Below are 22,806 nucleotides of genomic sequence, written 5' to 3' on the forward strand. Positions count from 1 at the left end.
AATATAAATCAAATTAAGAAGTAGGAAGAATAAAAAGGAGTGTTTTGAAAATGAATGAGAGTTTATATACTATTATTCTTTTTTTATCTTCTACTTGAGCTTCAAGTCTCTTGATGATAAAGTTTAAATGAAGTATTCTAACATGGTCTTTACCGGATGTTATTCTAACATCCAGTTTTAAAAGTTTGAGGAAGGCAGTGTAGTTAATAGGCCTTTACAAATATTTTAACCCTGAACTAAACCGCGAACTTCATTTATTTAATGTTATTATTAACTTCTAACTGATATAATAAGTGAAACAACAATTAATTTGACAGACTTTTCTTAAAACATACCGGAGGATCATTCCTTCTGGCGTTGTGAATTTGAGCATTAGTTTCTATTGCCTTTACTCGAATTGACGGGTCCTCAGGTACCTGAGCGGTAGCCTATAAATAGAAAAACATTTTCCTTATCTATTTTAGGTATGAAGAACGATACATTTAGATACTAAGCTACAGTCTTTGGCTCATCGGCGGAAAGTCGCCAGTCTGTCGGTGTTTTACAGGTTGCACTTCGGGGAGTGTGCTCAAGAGCTACACGAACTTATTCCACCGTCCCCATTCTACCATCAGCAGGGAGCGTACTTTTCGTGCCGATGACATCAATTTGACGTCACGCTCCATATAGGATGATCACAAATTGTTTTATTGTAAATTTTTAATCATTAGTCATTAGTCATTTTAAGTTATGAATTTCTTTGCATGGTAATGAATGCAAGAATGATGATGTGCTTTACGTTAGAGAGGAATTCTCTTTTCTACGTATTTCTTGTAATGTGTTGTTAACAATACTATTTAATTAAATTTATTTATAAAAACAAATAATTTTATTCACGTTTCACATTTAAAGTAGGTATTATTTATGCCACATGTAAATGGACTACTGTATTTGAAGTAATTTGTATCTACACGATTAAAATGACGAAATCACGACTAATGATTAATAATTTACAATAAAACTATTTGGGATCACCCTATACGGAGCGTGACGTCAGATTAATGTCATCGGCATGAAAAGTACGCTCCCTGACTATCAGACTCTTAGACGCACGGCGGTTTCCATCCTTTCTTGGTAGAAATTCCGCGAATTCGCACGAAGCGCTTTGCTTCTTCTATTCTTATGCGCACTGCCAAGGAGTGGAATTCCTTGCCGGCGGCTATATTTCCGAGCTCATATAACCCGGCAACCTTCAAATCAAGGGTGAACAGGCATCTTCTGGACGAGCTCACTCCATCGTAGACCACGTCTTTGCCTTTGGCTAGTCTGTGGTCAAGAGTAAACCCATTCATAATATTAATAAAAAAAGTAAACATGACGACATAACAGTCCCGCTCTAACCTACTAATCTCCTGTTAAAAACAATTGGTTTATTCATCTGAAAAAGGCCTTCCAGTCTAGCGAATGTAACCATCTATTGCGCTACGACAATAAAGCACTTAATGTCTCTCTATCACTATGGAGTATTAAGGATTGTCATGTTGACTCCGCGATCTGATCTTACCAGTTCAATTTTTCGAGCTTCATGGTGTCTTGCTGCTGCTTGAATAACTTTCAATCGTTCCAAAGATCCGCCCGGCATGCTGTCCGCAACCTAGTACAAAAATCGATTTAGGTTATTTTGTAGATTTTTAAATAAGTGTCGATGTCTTTAATTTTTGATGCTGGTTGTCATATGTTTTTAAGAAACACACGGGATGGTGGGGTTAAAATGACTTTACTGCCAATCGATATCGAAAAATATAGCTGCCGAGACGCCTGGCGCGCGATGTCATTAGATATGTCGAGCATCGCTAGCTTTAGTATCGGTTATCTGCACGTAGAATTCGCTTCTTTAGTGCCACCTACCTGTAACCTGCAGTAATCAGTGGACAATACTCTCACCATCGTAATAGACACGACCTTAAAAAAATACACACCGTGAAGGTAAAGCCTGAAGAAGTTCATATTCGTAGACTTCGCGTAGACTTTTTGGGCCGTGCAGATGAACAAGTGAGCCGGTTGAGATTGTTTTTGTATTTGTCTTGTCTTTCTTGTGCCTCTTACTTGTAGAAATCCATCGGTTTTAATGCGATCGTCGTCGTTGTGCTGTTTGGTGGCGCAAGGGGTTCATATCTTTGCGCAAGCTCTTCAGGCAAATGAAGTGAGTCGCATGACTCGCATGAGACCGCCTTTGTACTTATATTTGTCTTTCTCTAATGATTCCAATGGGTTACCCTCATCTGGCAGAATAATTTTAGTCCGAAACACACTTCGCATAACATGTTTCGCAGAAACAGTTTCGGTCGAATGGTAATTTTGCAGAAAACTTAGTTGGCATTATTACTACCACGTATAAAATACATTTGGCAGAATATTGTTTTATAGAACATTACTTCGGTCGACTTTGGTTTAGCATAATTGTATGTACCTACCATAATAATCTTGTAGCATAATATTACATTAGCAGAATTATTACTCGCTATCAGAAAAGAAAAACTGCCCCAGAGTCACCCTTTAGGTACGACGACGAGCGAAGCGAGGAGGAGTGTTAGGTATCTTGCATCCCCAACACATCCAACTCGCTATCAAATAGCAAATTACAACTTTATGCCGCCTAAATATTATGCAAAAATATTATCTGCAAATGTATTGTTCGACTAGAAGACTATTATGCTCATCAACATTATGACAACAGACGATTCGGTATGACAAAAATCCGCGAAATGATTTGTGCCAAAGCATATTCTGCGTAAGGTGTTTCTGCCAAACTTGACTTCTGCCAAGAACTATTATACGAATGAAATATATGCGTAAAAAGTTTCTGCCAGATAGTGAACCGATTCCAATACCACTAACCTGCAGCAATCCATCGACAATACCGGTAGTGGTCGTCTGACTAGTAGTGTAAGGTGGCGCAGGCGGCTCATATCTTCGCCCAGACTCTTCAGGCCGCCCAGATGAAGAAGTGAGTCGCATGAGACCGCCTTCGTATTTGCTTTGGTCCTCCGACTCGAATAAGGAGTTCGAGCGACGGCCGGAGGTCTCAACAGGCTGCTCGCCTACGACTCCGGGTGACAGTCTCACTATGACGAATACAATCAATGTTAGGAGCAATAATTGTTGGACGATTTATTAATTTGTTACATAATTAATTCAAATACAGTAACTGTATTAATACAACACACTATACATCTTTAAATTAGCTTAACCCATAAACAGTTTCCTCCGTTTTCATGTGGCCGAAGCAGTAAAATCAACACTTATGATAAGAAAGCTCTAGAAAAAATACTTATTAATGTGTAAGAAAAGAGGCTCGATGACCGGTCTCACATATTAGATTAATAACGGCCCTGTCTTTAAACTGTGTACCTATTTCAATAGTTAGGTATATAACTGTTGCCTCCCATAACATGAGCTTCTTTGAGATTTCTGTGAGATTTGGTCAATTTGTTTCACAATTTTCAATATTGTTTTTAACTCATTCTGGTCCAGAAGCTAGACCTTGAATCAAGTATCATACATGCGTTGCTGGCAGTGAATATGTTACTTATAAATATGTACTTATTTAATTAATGTAAGTATTGAAAACTCCACGTACTGCCATTGCTGTCCTTGAGAGAGATTCTGGGTGCCTCTCCACCCGCCGATCGTCGCCAGTCGAAGTCGTCGGCTATTTCGTCGTCGTACACACCTCGCTTGATGTACACGGAGATGTTGGTCTCTGAAATAGAATTATAAAATTTTAATAACAGGAAGCTGATCGCGGAATCTGGCGTGCTCTTGTTTTGGAAGCCAAGACACTCCTTGCGTCTCTAAGTAAAAAATATCTCGGATACGGCGCTGATAGCCCGGCGATGGCTTTTTCTGCAGCCCTGAACCGGTAGTTTGGGCTCTACCCCGCTGCAGATGGCACTCTAGGTTAGGTGTTTAATAATTATTTGTATATCCATATTTTAAAAACATTTATCACGATTTTCGTGCAGAACGCAAACCTTAAAACGAAGGTTTTAGTATTCTATGAGGTAGTGTAGTGACCACAGTCATTGCAATTCAACTATTAAAGGCATAGGTAGTTTCGGATCATCCGAATATACATCGTACCGCTCGAATCATTTCTATTTCCCAAACTAATCAAACGCATGCCGCAAATCAACTGCATGGGTTTGTATTCTGGCATGGAACGTAGAACGTTGCCGGAAAACCATAAAGCATTCACTATGCATTCCGTAGGTACGAAATCGTTTCACGAAAGCTATATTCAATGGAATAAACGAAATGGAATGTGTACCTAAGTCACTACTCTGAAAAATCTTGTATCGTCTTTTGTCAATGAAAACACAGAAATACTAACTACACATTTTATTTTTGAGTCGCCAGCAACATGCTAAGATGAGACCATTTTGTGGCACTGTTTACTTCGGATCAGTTCGGAAGAGTTCTAATCCATTTCCATAGTTTTATTTCATGCGTCTACCTTTAAGATCGATGTACTCAGCTAACGAGTAGTTGTAACCCATGGCAACGCCGGCCAGTGAGGCTGTGAGCAGCAGGCAGCAGACAGACGAGCTGATGAGGCACGCCATGATGAACACCACGAGTCTGAAAAATGGTTCATTTCTCATGCTTTGAAAGCTGGGTATGTTGTTCTAAAAAGCGTGCCAGAAACAGTTACATTACTGCACTTGTATGTAATGATATTATATTGGTTATCGTCGTTGTTAAGTGCTTACGAATAAAAATATTTCTATTCTTTTCTATTCTATTTACTATTGTCTTACACACCTGTGGGAGGCATCGAAGCACCAGGCCATCCACGTGAATATGCAGCACATTGTGATAGCATGTCATTAATACCAATTAGATCTGCAAAAAAATATTATATAAAATTCATGTGTACATCAATGTACTTCATATGATTCAAAATGTTTTATTATTTATTATTTGCTAATGCACAGGCAGCTTAAAGCTGATACGTGCACGTCAATGTCCTGATGCACTTGTGTTTTGTCCATTCAATAAATATTTGTCGAGTCTGTTTTTAAAAGAGTTCACTGTAGGTGCACTGATTACGGTTTCGGGCAAACTGTTCCACACTCTCACTACGCGGTTAGATAAGAAGTGACGTCTAGGGTTGCTACTACTCTGTGTCCGTGTCAACTTCAGGGAATGTCCTCTCAATCTGTCACACACACTCCGAGTGAAAATGTCACTTAATGAAGGTACATTATAGTGTCCTGTGAGTATTTTGTACGTTTCTATTAAGTCGCCGCGTTGTCTTCGTTGCTCCAAGGTTGTCAGACCCAATTCTTTTAACCTGTCTTCATAAGGTTGGTTGCGAAGAGATGGTACCAGTTTTGTTGCCCTTCTTTGGATTTTTTCAATCAGACTAATATCTTTTCGAAAATATGGATTCCAAATTTGGAACGCATATTCCAGCAATGGTCTTACGTACGTCTTGTAGATTCTAATAAAGAGCTTCTTGTCCATATAGCGAAAGGCTTTTCTAATCATGTATAACATAGAGTTGGCCTTTTTGGTAAGCTGTAATATGTGTTCTTCCCATTTTAAGTTATTAGTTATAATGACACCAAGATCTCGCTGAGAAGTAACTCTCTCCAAACTTTTAGAGTCAATACAATACGTATGCTCAGGGTTGTTTTTACCTATGTGGAGTACAGTGCACTTTTCCGCATTGAGAGTTATTAGCCAATCTTTAGTCCATTGTACAATACGGTCTAAGTCCTGCTGTATGATGTTGTGGCTGATAAGCGGGTTTCCCATGATCTTTGTATCATCAGCAAACAAAAACAAATCTGACTCTACAACTTGTCTGAGATCTGTCAAGAAAAAAATACCCAGAATATTTCCAGAAGAAAATACTAAAGCCTTCGCCACACCACACATAAAGCGTTTTGATAGCGTAGCGCTAGCAGAGCGTTAGCGGAGCGCAATGATAGCGGTGCGCCGGACGAACGCTGGCGGTCCGCTCGCAATCCGCGCGCATTCCGCTCGCAATCCGCGCTCGTTAGTTCTCGCCGGCGTCCGCTGGGCGCGACGCCAGCGTTCGTCCGGCGCACCGCTATCAATGCGCTCCGCTAACGCTCCGCCTACACTCTTAAAACGCGCATGTGTGAACAAGCTTTAAATGTAGCTATACCAAGCATAGTTCTCAGCCATTGGACCGTCTCGCCAGTCTTAAACTATTATTTAATTTACAACGTTTACTTAAAAAACCGAAGAATGGAAGCAAATGTAGATAAACTGTGGGAAATATTAAATTAAAACGGTACAATTGCGTAACCCTTGCGTTCACTTGTATGAAAGATGTGAAACGAATGCACGTAAAGGAGATGACGTCCGATAGAGAGATATGGCAAAAATAAACGCTACGCCGACCCCAAGCAAATGGGATGGGGGAAAGCGAATTATGTCTGTACCTTTTAAATCCTCGAGCCTGGAAATAACACGGCAAGAGATATTCGTCAAAGGGCTTTTGTCCGAACTTCGCGCATAGCATTCTCTTTCAGAAACACTAGCGTGAAAGGCGGCGCGAATCTTGAAGTCATGTCTACGTTCTGTTTGGTGCCATAGCGTGGCAGTTTACGGCGTGTAATTTTATTATTTATTGGTGGATTATTTAGGACCTCTACATGTCATCAGTCAGTCAAGGCAATGACGCTGTCATGTACCATAATCTAAATTAAGTTTATGAAATACTCCAATGAAGGTCTTATTAAATATATACTACCTCACTTTCTATATTGGCTAAAGCTGCCTTGACACCAACTTCGTACACATATTTAAAGCCAGAAATATACTCTGTCAACCAAGTCTGTCAGTAAATAAGAACAAAGAAAACTATATGCATCTTTTTCTTTAGGGTGCTAGAGAAAAGGATACCTATAGTTTTCTTAGTTCTTATTTACTGACAAACTTGTTTGACAGAATATATATGACTACTAGCTTTTGCCTGCGGCTTCGCTCCCGTTAAATTCGAAAATTGCGGAATGCTCCATACAAATTTCCGACCCCTATTTTAGGGAATTGGGGGGTTAGAAAGAGACATAAAGTAGCCTATGTCACTCTCCATCCCTTCAACTATCTCTACTTAAAAAATCATGTCAATTCGTCGCTCCGTTTTGACGTGAAAGACGGACAAACAAACAGATACACACACTTTCCCGTTTATAATATTAAGTATGGAAGTATGGATTGTCAAGAGGGCGCTGTTTTTCCTATGTATGCGGTGACAGTTCTGAATAGTATGAAGAAAGTAGTTCTAATGAAATTCCGCAACATGGCGCGCAGTCATATATTTCTGCCGGTGTACCATGCTTCCAATTTTATCACTTATCTATGTGGATAGAGTATTCGTCACGCTTTGGCAAATATGTCAGTGTGAGAGTGACAGATGTCTTAGCCACGTGGATAAGTGATAAAATTGGAAGCATGATACGCCGGTCGGACAGGCTATATAATTAAAAAATAAAAAAAAAAACATTCGGCGAAGATTCGTGATGTCGTTTCTTTCATCTTCTCAAGGGGCAACAAAAATTGCTAACAAGTAAACTGCAACTGCAACTTAGCTTGCTATAATTTTATCCCATCCCTGCCGGCGTATCATGCTTCCAATTTTATCACTTATCCACGTAGCTAAGACATCTGTCACTCTCACACTGACATATTTGCCAAAGCGTGACGAATACTCTATCCACATAGATAAGTGATAAAATTGGAAGCATGGTACACCGGTTTTTTACACATTCCACTGAGTAACATTTTTTATTCTTGACTGAAACTTCTTCTTCCCATATATTTATTTACCTATAAAAATGTCCAACCAAATGCCATACCCATATCACCACGTCCAAAGCCCAGAATCTGCATAAGCTCGCCGTACCTGAGAGCAAAGTAGGTCTGCACTATTAATAAAAGTGTTCAGAATAAATGCGTGAATTAGTAATATTGTTATTCAATTGAAATTGAAACTTATGAATGTATAATTTATAAAAGCCAAGTTAGCTTAATTACTTTAGCCTATTTAAGAACCGGGAAAGAACCGGGAGTTCCGGTTCCAGCCCCAGTCAGAACCGGGAAATGAAATTCTTGGAACCGCCCTGGTTCTGCATGCCCTAGTCACCTCAACCAGATGCTTCGCGATTTCTGTAAAAAACTTGTTCGCGCTGGGACCCATTTTTTCTTACATTGAATTAAGATTAAAATTTCTCCAACTTGAAATTGACTTATAAAAATACTAGCTTTTGTCCGCGGCTTCGCTCGCGTTAGAAAGAGACAAAAAGTAGCCTATGTCTCCATCCGTTCAACTGTCTCCACTTAAAAAATGACGTTAACTCGTCGCTCCGTTTTCCGTGACAGACGGACAAGCAAACAGACTCACACACGTTCCCATTTATAATATTAAGAATGGATACCTAGCATACCTGTGAGCGAAGTAGGTCGGCACTATTAGTGAAAGTTTGCGGCACAGATGCAAGATGTGTGTCAACAAGCGCTCCTAATGCGACTACTTGCGCTAGGAGGGCTCAACTTGCCACGTTCAATATCCTGTTTATCTTGTGGTGCAACAATGTGCATACTAGAATTTTCAAATATTACAAAGTTTTCTTGAAATGTTTTAGGAAGTTTCGGTCGCACTTAAAAAGTTGTTAGACCGTGACAGACCCCGTAGCCGAATGACATTTCTGCGACGCGACACGAAATCGAAACACCGCAAAAAGGTAGTCTGGCTCGTCGCGCCAATACGCAAACATGATGGAGAAAGATACGAAAGAGATATTATCGAGAGCGTTTCTTGAGCGTTTGTGCATTCGGCTACGCACACAGGTATGCTCAACCGCCCACTGTTGATTAAGTATAAAGCATTAAGAAAATAAATACTAGTATTCGTGTAATTACCCATTTTACTCTCTAGTAACAAAACTGAAGTACCTAAGCAAAAATTCTAAATAACACGAATAACAGCAAGCAAAGACATTGTTCGTTACGTACTTAAAGCTATTATTATAAGCTTGAAGGCAAACGTAAATAAGAAAATGTCGAGAGCAGCTAAGTTTTATGAAGATCCGACGAAGCGTAAAACCCATCTTAAGTAAATCTTGAACCCGTTATGTAAAATAAACAGCTTATTTTACGTATGGATAATACATACTCGACTAAATAGACTTATTTATTTATGCATTCTCTACCGGTCAACTATAGGTACACATAATAAGTTACGGTCGTCGAGTATGTAACAAAAATGGTAAGAAACGTGGTTTTGTCTGAAAAGGCTGAATTTTGCGCATAAATTTAGTCGAGGCTACGAGCGTAGCCAATAATGAGCGCACTTTTTACTCGCTCCAGAGACCCCCACCAAGCATGACAACACTCCAGTTATTTGTCTATAGAGTAGGTGTCTACCTACACAAAAACTCTTTATTTTGGCGTGGCTGCTGTTTCGATAAGTGTTATTGTTATTGACTAAGTTATCGTAGATGTTGCTACACATAATCAGCCGGTAGTGACCCTGCCTGCTGCCGCGGTCCCGGGTTCGAATCCCGGTAAGGGCATTTATTTGTGTGATGGGCACAGATATTTTTTGTTTCTGAGTCATGGATGTGTATTTATATATTATATATATCGCTGTCTGAGTACCCACAAGTCCCACAACACAAGCCTTCTTGAGCTTATACCGTGGGCCTCAGTCAATCTGTGTAAGAATGTCTTATAATATTTATTTATTTATTTTATTTATTTATTTATAATGTTCACAACTACATTCGGTCAGGCTATCAACCAATTCAAGATTCACACATTTTTTTTTCTCTTTCAGTTTCGATCAGTAAATCATAAAGGTTACTCAGAAAGGCCAGTCTTTTCCACCAAGATACACTATTCTAAGTTGTACTGTAAGTAATATAAGGTGGAATATACACTGGTATCTAACCCTCGCGACACAGACGAGTGCGGCCATTATGAAATATTCAGGAAAGTGCCCTTGTGTTGTAATGGTCTAATGTCGGTCTTTGGATAACTACTAACCAAATGTGGCCAGACCGTCGGGTATAGCTGTTTGGTACAATGGAAAGCTTTGAAAAATGTTTGCTTTGGTTTTCATGGGATTACTGACTACTAGTAGTAGTAGTAGTAGTAGTGTAAGTTATAATTTATTATTATCTAACCTAGAATCCGTTTCCTGCGCCGTTTGTACTGTATGCCTACCATCTCCAATTCTCCCTCAATTGCTCAAAGGTTAACTGGAAGAGATCCCTTAAAGGGATAAGTTCGCCTTTGTACTTATAATAAGCTCTTTTTCCTGTGTGTTGTATTATTTTCTGGTACAATAAAGTGTTTTACTACTACTACTACTACTACTACTACTACTACTAGTACTTTCTACAGTAACGTAACCTTGTTGTGGTTGTCTTAGAAAGCACATATTTTTGAAACGTTGGTTTGTAAATATATTTTCAGTCTTTGCAGAGTCAATTGCATGTAGATTATACACTGTACTAAGTATATTATGTCAACAAAATATCGCATCTCGTAGTAAAATAATTAAAATCTTTCTCGAATCAATAATACAAATACCGGTGTACCCTTAACACTCAAGATCTCTTCTACACGTTGGGATGGGTTCCGTGCACGCCTACCAAAGGTCCCGAACACATTGTTCCTTCCAATGATGATTTATACAATCTCCATACCTACTAAGAATCGTACTTCCGCTTTTTATCGCCATCTATTAAATACTATCATAACTACACTGATGATGCCTACATTTTTTTTTCAAAATGTGTATTGACGTGATATCACGATATTGAAATAAAGAAGCATGTCATTTCTTCTTACAAAAAATAAAAACACGCAGAAATATTTGGGGAGAATATAATTTTGACCACTTCCAGGCTGCGAAACAGCGCCACCTAGTTTTAAGCCTAAAAACCATTTCAGGGGTACGCTTTTCTGTTCTTGGTTCCTCCATAGCAAAGACATCAATTTCTCAATAATTAATTCACAAATTCAGTTATTTTTTCCGTGTTTTACATCATACATTTAGTCATCGCCTTTCATTTGCACCACATAAGCATGTTAAGGTCATGTGCTACGATTTTCCCTCATACGAGTACATACATGCTCGTGGTTAATAAATTAGGTACCCGAGCTACCTTTTATTAAGGTCAGAGAAAATAATGTCAATGAGTATGTTTTCTTAAGTAGTCCTAATGGAAGGGTGAATTTAAGAAAGGACTAAGTTTATAACATATTTACCTTTTGGTTTGAGATTATTCTTCACTATTTAATGAGTCTGATTCAAAATACAAAGCCTTAGATGAAAAGCTGATAAGTTATGAGGTTCCGGAGCATCACCGAAAGGAGGAGGCAGCTTTACTATAAATGTAAGTTATAACTAAATGTGCCTTTCCCTCCTTTTAGTCATCGATCGACAATTGTCATGAACAATTGAACAGTAGTAAGGTAACTGCACCTAAGACCAATTGTTATTTATATTTATCGCGTTTTAATTTTTAAAAGTATGTCATTTTGAAAGTAGGAAGGTTTAAGGATTGGGCCATCTTAATAAATTTTCAATACCTAGTTAGTTACTATACTAATGCATTATGAAAACCTGGCTCGACAACCTTAAGCAGAAAAGGCTTCGCTCCGGAGCTCCTCCTCCTCTTAACTCGCGTTTCACCTGTGACAGATGTGGCAAAAGGTGTCGGGCTGCCATCGGACTACTAAGCTACCAACGACGATGTACCGGCACCACAGAATAAAATCACTTCAATAATCATCTGCTAAGATGTCGTGGCCGGGCTGGCAACACTGCCATTGCGAACATCATATTACGGTTGCTCCGACAATAAAAATAAAATAATGCGGAAATAAGTGCTGTGGACTATGTGAAGTGCTAAAATAACGCGAATTAGGACTAACAATTTATCCAGGACAAATAAAAACAGTGCTAAAACTCCATAAAGTGAAGAAAAAGTCTTATCATTGTGTGGCGGCGTCTGCCGTCAAACATACAAAGGAGGATTGTTTCGTGCATATAAACAAAGTGCAGCGTAAAAATATTATTCTACATAGACATTACCACTAATAAATCGAAAAACCGGCATTAACAAAACAGTGCGAAAATACTAACCTCGAAAATAAATTTCGATCTGTGAAAACGATCAGTCATACCGCCATTACGAGACCTGTGCTGCCATCTATCGGCAAATCTGAACACTACGATTTGTCACCTACAAAACGTCAAAATGACAGACGTCAACCTCGAAACACTAGAGAATCTCATTAAGGGTTTAAGAATAGATCTGAAAAAAGACTTACAAGAATCACTGAACGACACAGAGACCAAACTTTCAAAGAATATAAAGGAACTAAATGAAAAATTGCAAGATACGTTTACAAACATCCGAAAAGATATAGAAAATGTCAAAGAAACAAACACGAATCTTGACAACAAAATGTGTGATATTGAGAGACAAATACGGAAAAGAAATATAGTGTTCTTCGGAGTGGAAGAAGCCGAAAACACATATGAAGAGCTGGAGAAAAATATTATTTCAATAATCACAGAAACCGTGAAAGTTGACTGTAATCATCTAGATCTGGAGATAGTGCGTAGAATAGGAAGAAAAACTGAAAATAAAATAAGACCAGTGAAAGTAACTCTCACAACATTCGGCAAGAAAATATATATTATGAAGAATAGTAGAAATTTAAAACAGACAAATATGTATATTAAAGAAGATTTTACCCCACAAGTACTTGAAACCCGCAAATTACTTCAAGACCAACTACAAAAGGCTAGAAAAGAAGGTAAAAAAGCTTTTATACGCCACGACAAATTAATTATCAAAGAACCAGATAACAAGCAACAGACAGATAGAAAAAACTCCCCTCGAAACTCAAAAAAAGGGAGTTAGAAGTAACCCCGCCAAACCAGGTAGGAAGTTCTTATCACAGACAGGAGAGCTCGAAGAGGCAAGTAGCCAAAAAGAACAGAACACAACTAGAGAACCAAAACACCATACTTAGCTATATGAAGAATACTGAGAATGGTCCGCACAACCGTTCACCTTCAGTGACATCCATAGAAGATAGCGAGACATAGCAATTACCAAGGCCTCCTTCAAAGACACTAGCCCAAAAACCAAAATCAATACAACATTTAAAATCAAGTTCAGAAAACAACCCTCCCCCAATACGGCTGGTCACCGCGGGGGCAGTAGACTTCAACCCTTCAAAGCAAAATAATCCAAGCTGCCACATGATTACACAAAGTACAAACAAAACTAAATTAGAAGAAAATAGCAATCAAATGGCAAAACACAAACAAAAACAAATACTATATGTGACAACTTACAACGTCCGGACACTGTCATCTCACGAGCGACTAATAGAATTAATAGAAGCATTTAAATCAATAAAATATGATATTATGGGAATAGCAGAAATGCGACGTTTGGGAACAGAAATCCAAGAATACAAAGATTTCTTACTCTGCTATTCAGGCCAAACACCAGGAAAATATGGAGTGGGCTTCCTAATAAAAAAATCATATAAACAGAATATCGAAAGCTTCGTGGGACTAACAGAGCGCGTTGCCCTCTTAAACCTCAAGTTTGAAACACACAACATATCTATCATTCAGGTTTATGCCCCTACTGAAGCAGCCACAGATGAAGAAATCACTTGTTTTTACAATACTGTCACTCAAGCCATAGGAAGAGCCCACAGAGACTATATAATAATGGGAGACTTTAACGCAAAAATAGGGCACCCGAAGCAAAATGAATATCTGGCGATGAAACAGTATGGGTATGGTGACAGGAATGAGCGAGGACAAGCCTTGATTGATTTTGCTATGGAAAATAAACTACAAATACTTAACACCTTTTTTAAGAAAAAATCAACCCGGAGATGGACATGGCGCTCACCAAATGGCCAGTATTATAACGAGATAGACTATATTCTATCTAACTGCCACAACATGTTCCAGAACATTGAAGTACTAAGTGTAAATTTTCCTTCAGATCATCGGCCTGTCCGAGCAAGTATAACACTTACAAATACCAAGAAATGCAGAACCAGCTTTAGAAATAACTCAATTACAACACTGAAAACGGATGAAGAAACAAACGAATATAGAAAACTACTAGCAACCTATGTAAACAATCGGCAAGAAACGAAATGTGTCCAGAAACAGTATGACATGCTAAATGATGCAATTACTCTAAGCCTTAGAGAAGCTCGCTCAGTAAATTCCAATCAAAGGGAGCATGGAGTATTATCAGAACGTACATTAAAACTTATGGACAGAAGAAGAATGCTACATAAAACCAAAAACAAATCACGCAGTGAAAAAAATGAACTCCGTGCCTTATACAAGCTAATCAGTAAGTACATCAAGAAGGACTATACAGAGTACAGGAAGAACACCCTCATGAAGCATATAATGCAGGCAGGAAGTACTAAAAAGGCATTCAAAGACCTAACACAAAACAAAACATGGATCGGAGAACTGCATTCTTTGGGAAAGTCATCGCACAACCGAATTGACATTATAGAAGTAGCAACTACATTTTATAGAGACTTGTATAGTGAAAAAACCGATAAAAACTATACAAATAATATTATATCTACATTCATATCACAAAATTTGAAGAAAAAATTGGAACCTATCTCTGAAACTGAAGTAACAAATGCTATAAGAAGCCTTAAAAGAGACAAGAGCCCAGGCGCAGATCAAATCAGCAATGAAGCTCTCAAAGCTGCAGGGGATATCTTAGCTATACCTATATCCATATAAAGTCATATTATTCAATAATTTTATAATTGAAACCGCTGCAACCTACCATTTCAATGGACAGAATCAATGAAGCTCTCAAATAATCCTAATATACAATATTATTTAATAATATAATTGAAAGCAATACCAAATGGAGATCAAATATAATCCTACAAGAAAGGAGAAAAACATCTCAAATTATCGGCCGATAAGTCTGCTACCTGCAATGTACAAACTTTTTCATCAATTGTCAATCATAGAATAAGTGCCACATTAGAAAACAATCAACCAGTAGAACAGGCAGGCTTCAGAAAGGGCTTCTCAACCATCGACCATATACACAGCTTAGAACAATTAATTGAAAAATTTCAGGAAAAACAAAGAAGTCTCTATATTGCCTACATTGACTACCAGAAAGCTTTTGATACAATATCACATAAATGTATATGGGAAACTCTAGAAAGCCAAGGAATAGAGCAACAATACATAGAAGTCATCAAAAATCTATATAAAAACAGCACAGGTAGAGTGAAATTAGAAACTATTGGCCCTCGCTTCCCTATCAAAAGAGGTGTAAGACAGGGTGACCCTATGTCCCCAAAACTGTTTATAGCAATCCTAGAAACTGTATTCAGACAACTAGACTGGAAGAACAAAGGAATATATATAAATGGCACATACCTAAACCACCTTCGTTTTGCAGACGATCTGGTAATACTAGCAGAGACAAGCTCACAACTACAATATATGATTACCTCGCTACATTCAGCCAGCGTCCAAGTGGGACTAGAAATGAACCTTTCAAAAACTATGGTAATGACAAATGGAACTGAGAGAACCATAACAGTAGGTAATGAACCACTGACTTACACAAAACAATACATATATTTAGGAAAACAGATAAGTTTCAATAAGATGAACAACTACTTAGAAATTGAAAGAAGAACACAACGGACCTGGAACAAGTACTGGCAACTCAAAGAAGTATTCAAGAGCAATATGCCTGTCAGATTGAAGACTAAAGTCATGAACAGCTGCCTCCTACCCTGTCTGACATATGGCTGCCAGACATGGAAGTTTACACAAAAAGATATGGAAAAAATAAGAACTTGCCAAAGAGGAATGGAGCGCAGTATGCTTAACATCAAGAGGATACAAAAAATCAATCACATAAAGATAAGACAGTACACAAAAAGCATAGATGCTCTCAGCTACGCCAAAAAACTTAAATGGAGGTGGGCGGGCCATATAGCTCGTATCCAAGATAGACGCTGGACACTAAGGCTAACGTCATGGAAGGGCCCCCAAGGAAAAAGAGGTAGCGGGAGACCCACTACGAGATGGCAACACGACATCACCAAAACTGCCGGGCCAAATTGGATACAAGTGGCCAAGGATAGAGATACATGGAAGGCTTTGGAGGAGGCCTTCACCTGTGAAAACGGGGTTCTTGAATAATTTAATAGTAACTTACATTAATACAAATTAGCAGATAAGAAAACTTGTAAAAAATTCAAGAAATAAAAGGCTTTTTATTTTTATTTTTATTTTATTTATAAGATGTCGTGGCCAATGATGATGATGGTGAAATGATACAAAAACATTCATAAATTAAAATCCTTTGTAGTATGTAGGTACATAAAGTCTGACCAAAAAGTAGAAATTAAAAAGTGGCAACATTGTATGTAGTGTCATTTCAAATCAATACATAATATGTGTGAGAAAACGGGACGACACTACGATGTTGCCATTTTTAGGGTTCCGTAGTCAACTAGGAACCCTTATAGTTTCGCCATGTCTGTCTGTCCGTCCGTCCGTCCGTCCGTCCGTCCGTCCGTCCGTCCGTCCGTCCGTCCGTCCGTCCGCGGATAATCTCAGTAACCGTAAGCACTAGAAAGCTGAAATTTGGTACCAATATGTATATTAATCACGCCAACAAAGTGCAAAACTAAAAAATGGGTAAAAAAATGTTTTATTAGGGTACCCCCCCTACATGCAAAGTGGGGGCTGATATTTTTTTTCATTCCAACCCCAACGTGTGATATATTGTTGGATAGGTATTTAAAAATAAATAAGGGTTTACTAAAATCATTTTTTGATAATATTAATAGTTTCGGAAATAATCGCTCTTAAAGGAAAAAAAAGTGCGTCCCCCCCCTCTAACTTTTGAACCATATGTTTAAAAAATATGAAAAAATTCACCAAAGTAGAACTTTGTAAAGACTTTCTAGGAAAATTGTTTTGAACTTGATAGGTTCAGTAGTTTTTGAGAAAAATACGAAAAACTACGGAACCCTACACTGAGCGTGGCCCGACACGCTCTTGGCCGGTTTTTAATTTCTACTCTTTTTGGTCAGAGTGTACGTACATGCATATTCCATCAACCCTTTAACCACCGAGACATTCCGATCCAGAAACCGTTTGACGTAGGATAACGAGCGACCTCACATCATTAACCTGCTTTGTCCCATCCGCACGTAACTCCTTGTTTTGCTTCCATTCGGTCTCAGCCCAAATCCTTGTCTTCATTTCAAATACGATCTTTGCGGCATTTCAGTGGGATAATGGATGTAATGATAACTAACAGTCAATTTTACATTTTGAATACATTTGTGTAACATATTCATTTGAATAAAAAATTTAATTGTTTACAATATAAGTACATTTAATTAAACGTTAAAGTTAAGGCCGGACTATAAATAAAATTAATTCTCAAGCAGGGTTAGCACAATTTACGGGACAATATCTCGACGCGGCATATATCACATGTCTTTTCTAATTTATTGATGTCATAAAGTGACGACAGTCTGTGTCGCGCCACTACAAAACAACTATAGGGAGAGCTACCTACAATACTCTAACAAGGCGTAAGCGATTGTGACGTTGGCTATTGATGGAAATTAATTTTGTTAAAACTTTATCAAGGAAATAAAACAATTCTTCATTTTCATTTTATTTCATTTCAAGGATAGGATAGCCCTGCAAAGAGTAGGGTAAACTCGCCTCATTCGGTGACACGCCTAATTCGGTGATACAAGCTTTGAAGCACTATTTCTGAAACACATCATCAAAAGATCTTTTTTATTTTAGAATTCTACTTACTTACTTCTTTCCTTTAAATTAAATTGGAGTTTAACCCTTAAATGCATGAATTTTTCTTTTAAAGAGATATTGAAATATGTGATAGACAATGATTTTCTGATTCTGGGAAAAATAATAAAAAAAATATTTAAGATCGATTTTTATACTAAATCAGTGTGAGAAGTTAACCCTTTACCAGGCGAAGGTATGTATTCCTCCCACACCTTATATCGGTTACCGTAGTCAGGTTTTAACTCCAAACCTCCTACAAAATATTTTGTGAATCCCTGAAAATAGTATTTTATGATCTACATTCACAACACGCTTCTAAATCGCGTAATATATCTTTGGCAGTCGTTTAAATTCACTTGAACGCTAATTTCAGTAAACTACGGAGAAATTCGAACACTTTCCTTAATTTCTATGAAACAGAAGTACATAGGTCGAACAATTTTTTGACATTTTGTAGATTTTGAGTGTTGAAAGGTAATGTAATCGTAAACATTGCTAAATATTTACGCATTATTGTGTATGACCAGAATTAGGATGTGGGTTGACATTATCCCATGGCCTTATTAGAGTTTAACTGTGTGGGAGCTATTCTTCCCATGGCCCAGTAAATTGTCTTGTCATGTCATAAAAACTCACGTTAGTAATAAAACTGTTTTTATAAAACTATAAAATCTCCTTTTAAAGACTTTTCCTGAAAAATTTCTTCTTGAAGATAGTATCATAAAATTTAATAATTGTGTTGCTTTTAACCAAAAAATAATGAGGTAAGTATTTATCCCATTGCCTGTCTAGGTGTGAGACTGTGTTACATATATATATATATATCATAGTTACAAAAAATAAATACGTACCGAGAATGCCTTTAAACGAAAACTCGTATTTTTGATAAACCCTGTATACTTAAAAATAAATAACAAAAACCAAAGAGACTCAAAATCTAATCGGGCCATGGGAATAATAGTTCCCGCACAGGCAAATTCCAGCCAGGCAATGGGATAGAGTCATCCCACATCCTAATTCTGGTCATATCACAAGGACGCAGGAGTATTTTGCAAAATATATGATTATATTACCTGACAATCATTAAGATCATGAAAATACCAAAAAATGGTTCGATATATCTCCTTGTGTTATTCTTAAATTCAGTATAGTGTTCGGATTTGTAAACAAACCACTAATATCACTGGTCAAGTGAATTTAAACGACTGCCAAAGATATATTATGCGATTTAGAAGCGTGTTGTGAATGTAGATCATAAAATACTATTTTCAGGGATTCGCAAAATATTTTGTAGGAGGTTTGGAGTTAAACCTGACTACGGTAACCGATATAAGGTGTGGGAGGAATACATACCTTCGCCTGGTAAAGAATATAATAAGACAAAATCGAGTATGACAGTTAGTTACTTGGCCAGGCGATGGGATAACCGTAACCCACATTTTTATTTCTGGTTTAAAGGAACATCTCCGACTTTCGTAAATGCATTTTTTACAAGGCGTTCAATACGGTTGTAACAGTATATACAGTACGTATGAAAACACGCTAGTTCTTTGGGGCCTGGTAAAGGGTTAAATAGGCCAAATCTTATTTATATACATTTATCGTAATCGGTAAGTTTTATTTTAAAAAAATGACTACTATTAAAAAGGTTAACTATTTGTGAAACCATTATGATAAAATGTTTAAACATAAACTAATTACTAACTCCGAAAAAATCAGCCTAAATCACATACTAAAAATCGCCATAGTCCTGTTTTTTCACACTTTTCCGCCATTTCATCTTAATACTTAAATAATAAATAGTAAATCATTATATTATTTAATTTATTTAATAGTTTATTAAATAATAATTAAGCAATAAATGTGATTTTGGATAGCTACATATCGAGCCACGGGCCATCAAAAATATGATGCATATATACATCACCATGCATTTAAGGGTTAATCGGTTATTTATGAGCAATTCTCAAATTTGCGAAATCGTAAGATCTGCACGGGTAGCATGGTCGCGCGATAGACGATAAAATATCAGGCCGTCCCTATCGCACTATTAGTAAAGTGTGATAGGGACGGCCAGATGTTTTATCATTTATCGCGCGACCATAATTGCCTGCCTGAAATACAAAAGAAAATTAAATAGAGTCCTTGTTGCTATAGCAATTATCAACCCAAGACGATCAAAACGGACATTCAATGCAAAATAAAGCTAGGATGTTACGAAATATACTACAAAGAATGCCAAGACTTAGTGGGTACATATAAAATTCATTTAAAATGATAGGGTTAGGGGGTTAGGTACTTACTTAATAAGTAATACTTAATCCTAACATTTTGAATAAATAGGTATCAGTTAATTCGCCAAGACTTGGCCAGAGTTTATTCAAAATCAGAAATTCAGAAACCGTTTGAAAGATATACCTACTATTGTCCCGGATTTGTAAGTTCAGATTTTTGACATATTTGTTTTGAAGTATGTTGCGATGTGGCTAAGACGTATCGTTTGCCAAATCTAACGATTAATTTCGAATTGGTTGAATCGATTAGGCCCTATGTACAAGGAGGCGCTTAAACAAATATACGATTTCTATCAACTTACTGAAATGTCATTTGAATCGAAATGACAGACTCTGCCACAGCACTAATTTAAAAATAAAAACCGGCCAAGAGCGTGTCGGGCCACGCTCAGTGTAGGGTTCCGTAGTTTTTCGTATTTTTCTCAAAAACTACTGAACCTATCAAGTTCAAAACAATTTTCCTAGAAAGTATTTATAAAGTTCTACTTTTGTGATTTTTTTCATATTTTTTAAACTTATGGTTCAAAAGTTAGAGGGGGGGGACGCACTTTTTTTTCCTTTAGGAGTGATTATTTCCGAAAATATTAATATTATCAAAAAACGGTCTTAGTAAACCCTTATTCATTTTTAAATACCTATCCAACAATATATCACACGTTGGGGTTGGAATGAAAAAAAATATCAGCCCCCACTTTACATGTATGGGGGGTACCCTAATAAAACATTTTTTTCCATTTTTTATTTTTGCACTTTGTTGGCGTGATTGATATACGTATTGGTACCAAATTTCAGCTTTCTAGTGCTTACGGTTACTGAGATTATCCGCGGACGGACGGACGGACGGACGGACGGACAGACAGACATGGCGAAACTATAAGGGTTCCTAGTTGACTACGGAACCCTAAAAATGAATGATAAAGCGACATAATAAGTAAATCCTGCGTGATAAATTACTATCGTAAAATACTCACTAACGCAGATCCGCAAGAATGTAACATGTATTGTGTTAGATTATGTTTAAAGTAAGCGAAATATTGTTTTTAAGTACTTGATTTTTTTAAATATTATTACAGGATTTTATTTAAAATTTCATTAGTTTGCGCTAGTTTACGTATTGTGGACGGTGTCATGTGTCAAAAAGAGGTTCTTACAGCTCTGGGACAATACCTTTGTACGTGGGTGTAAAGGGGTTTTTCCTCGTAACTTGTAAGGATAGCCACTTGTTGCAAGACGGAAGCGCCGCGGAGCGCAGGAACGCCGACGACTACAATATCCGGTGGGGCGCCATTGTTTTATAAAACGATTTGCCTTCAACTTTATTATTTAATTACCAATAAAATGACACAAACATTTTTGAGAATGAATTTTTTTGTTGATAGGTAGGTATCAAGAAAGATTTAATACTGGACTGACAAAGCCCATACAAAAAAGCGTACCCCTGAAATGTACGGGCCTTTTAGACTTAAAACTAGATGGCGCTGTTCGCAGCCTGGAAGTGGCCAATATCATATTTTCCCCAAATATTATTGCGTGTTTATTTTCTTTACATATATTCATATTTCTTTATTTTAAAATTTGTAGGTATCATCAGTGTTGTTATGATAGTATTTAATAGGTGGCGCTAAAAAATCGAGGTACGATTCTTAGTAAGTATGAAGTATGTAAATCCTATATAAATAATCCTTGTTGGTATCAAATTAGAGGTATATGTACTTTGTAAGTTATCCACACGAGTTGATCACGAATGTATTTATTTTGTAAGTGTAAAAAAGATTGACTAATAATTAAATCTAAATTCCAACTAGGTACCACCAGTATAATAGTTTTAGTCAGTAATTTTATTTCTAATTCTTCTAATTTTCCTTCCAGCCAGCAACAGCGTCATCAGTGCTACTCCTCCACCTGGGGACAGTAGGCGCGCTGGCGAGCGGCGCGGCGCTGTGCGCGGGCGGCGGCGCCTGCGCGTGCGGCGCACTGCTGCACGCCCTGCACCCGCTGCAGCTGTGGACTGTATGTGGACTGCACGCCGACCGCGCTGCTGCTATCGCCGCGCCGTTGCACTATGCAGCTATTGTTTCTGCCAAGAAGGTGAGTAACAGTATCTACTAGTTACAACGTCATCAGGCCCCGTAGCCGAATGGCATTTCTCCGACGCCAAACGAAAGCGATACGCCGCTGGCTCTGTCGCGCCAATACGCAAGCGCGATAGAGATAGATATCTACTAGCGCTTCGTTTCGTGAGCGTTTCGTGAGCGATTGTGCCATTCGGCTAGCCACCCTGTGCTACTTCAGCTGGGGACAGCAAGGGTCCGAAGAGTGGCGCAATACTCCACGCGCTGCTGTGGACCGTGTGTGGAATACAACATTTATTTGGCTTTATTTAGTTACACTGATGAAAACAGGAAACACATTTTTATTTTTTATTGGAATATAAATAATTATGAAATAAAACTATGGAAACGGATTAAATCGCGTATAATGAATTTAAAATACATCCCGACGTTTCGAACTCTTTACAGCGTTCGTGGTCAACGGGTGACTGAGGAAAAATTACAATGTGCAAAAGCTACCCACATACAAGAAATATTAACGAAC

The 22,806-nt window shown here is 37.8% G+C and overlaps 1 protein-coding gene across 1 annotated transcript in view; it reads left to right on the forward strand.

Moving 5' to 3' along the window:
- LOC125230448 (beta-3 adrenergic receptor-like) overlaps window positions 1-22,806 on the forward strand; it is a 170,315-nt gene that overhangs the window by 144,647 nt on the left and 2,862 nt on the right. The window contains exon 3 of the mRNA XM_048135585.1: window positions 22,081-22,299. Within this exon, the coding sequence (XP_047991542.1) occupies window positions 22,081-22,299 (219 nt within the window). The remainder of the gene's footprint in view (window positions 1-22,080; window positions 22,300-22,806) is intronic.

The sequence above is a fragment of the Leguminivora glycinivorella genome, chromosome 10 (genome assembly GCF_023078275.1).
Source record: "Leguminivora glycinivorella isolate SPB_JAAS2020 chromosome 10, LegGlyc_1.1, whole genome shotgun sequence".
In the NCBI taxonomy this organism is placed as follows: Eukaryota; Metazoa; Arthropoda; class Insecta; order Lepidoptera; family Tortricidae; genus Leguminivora; species Leguminivora glycinivorella.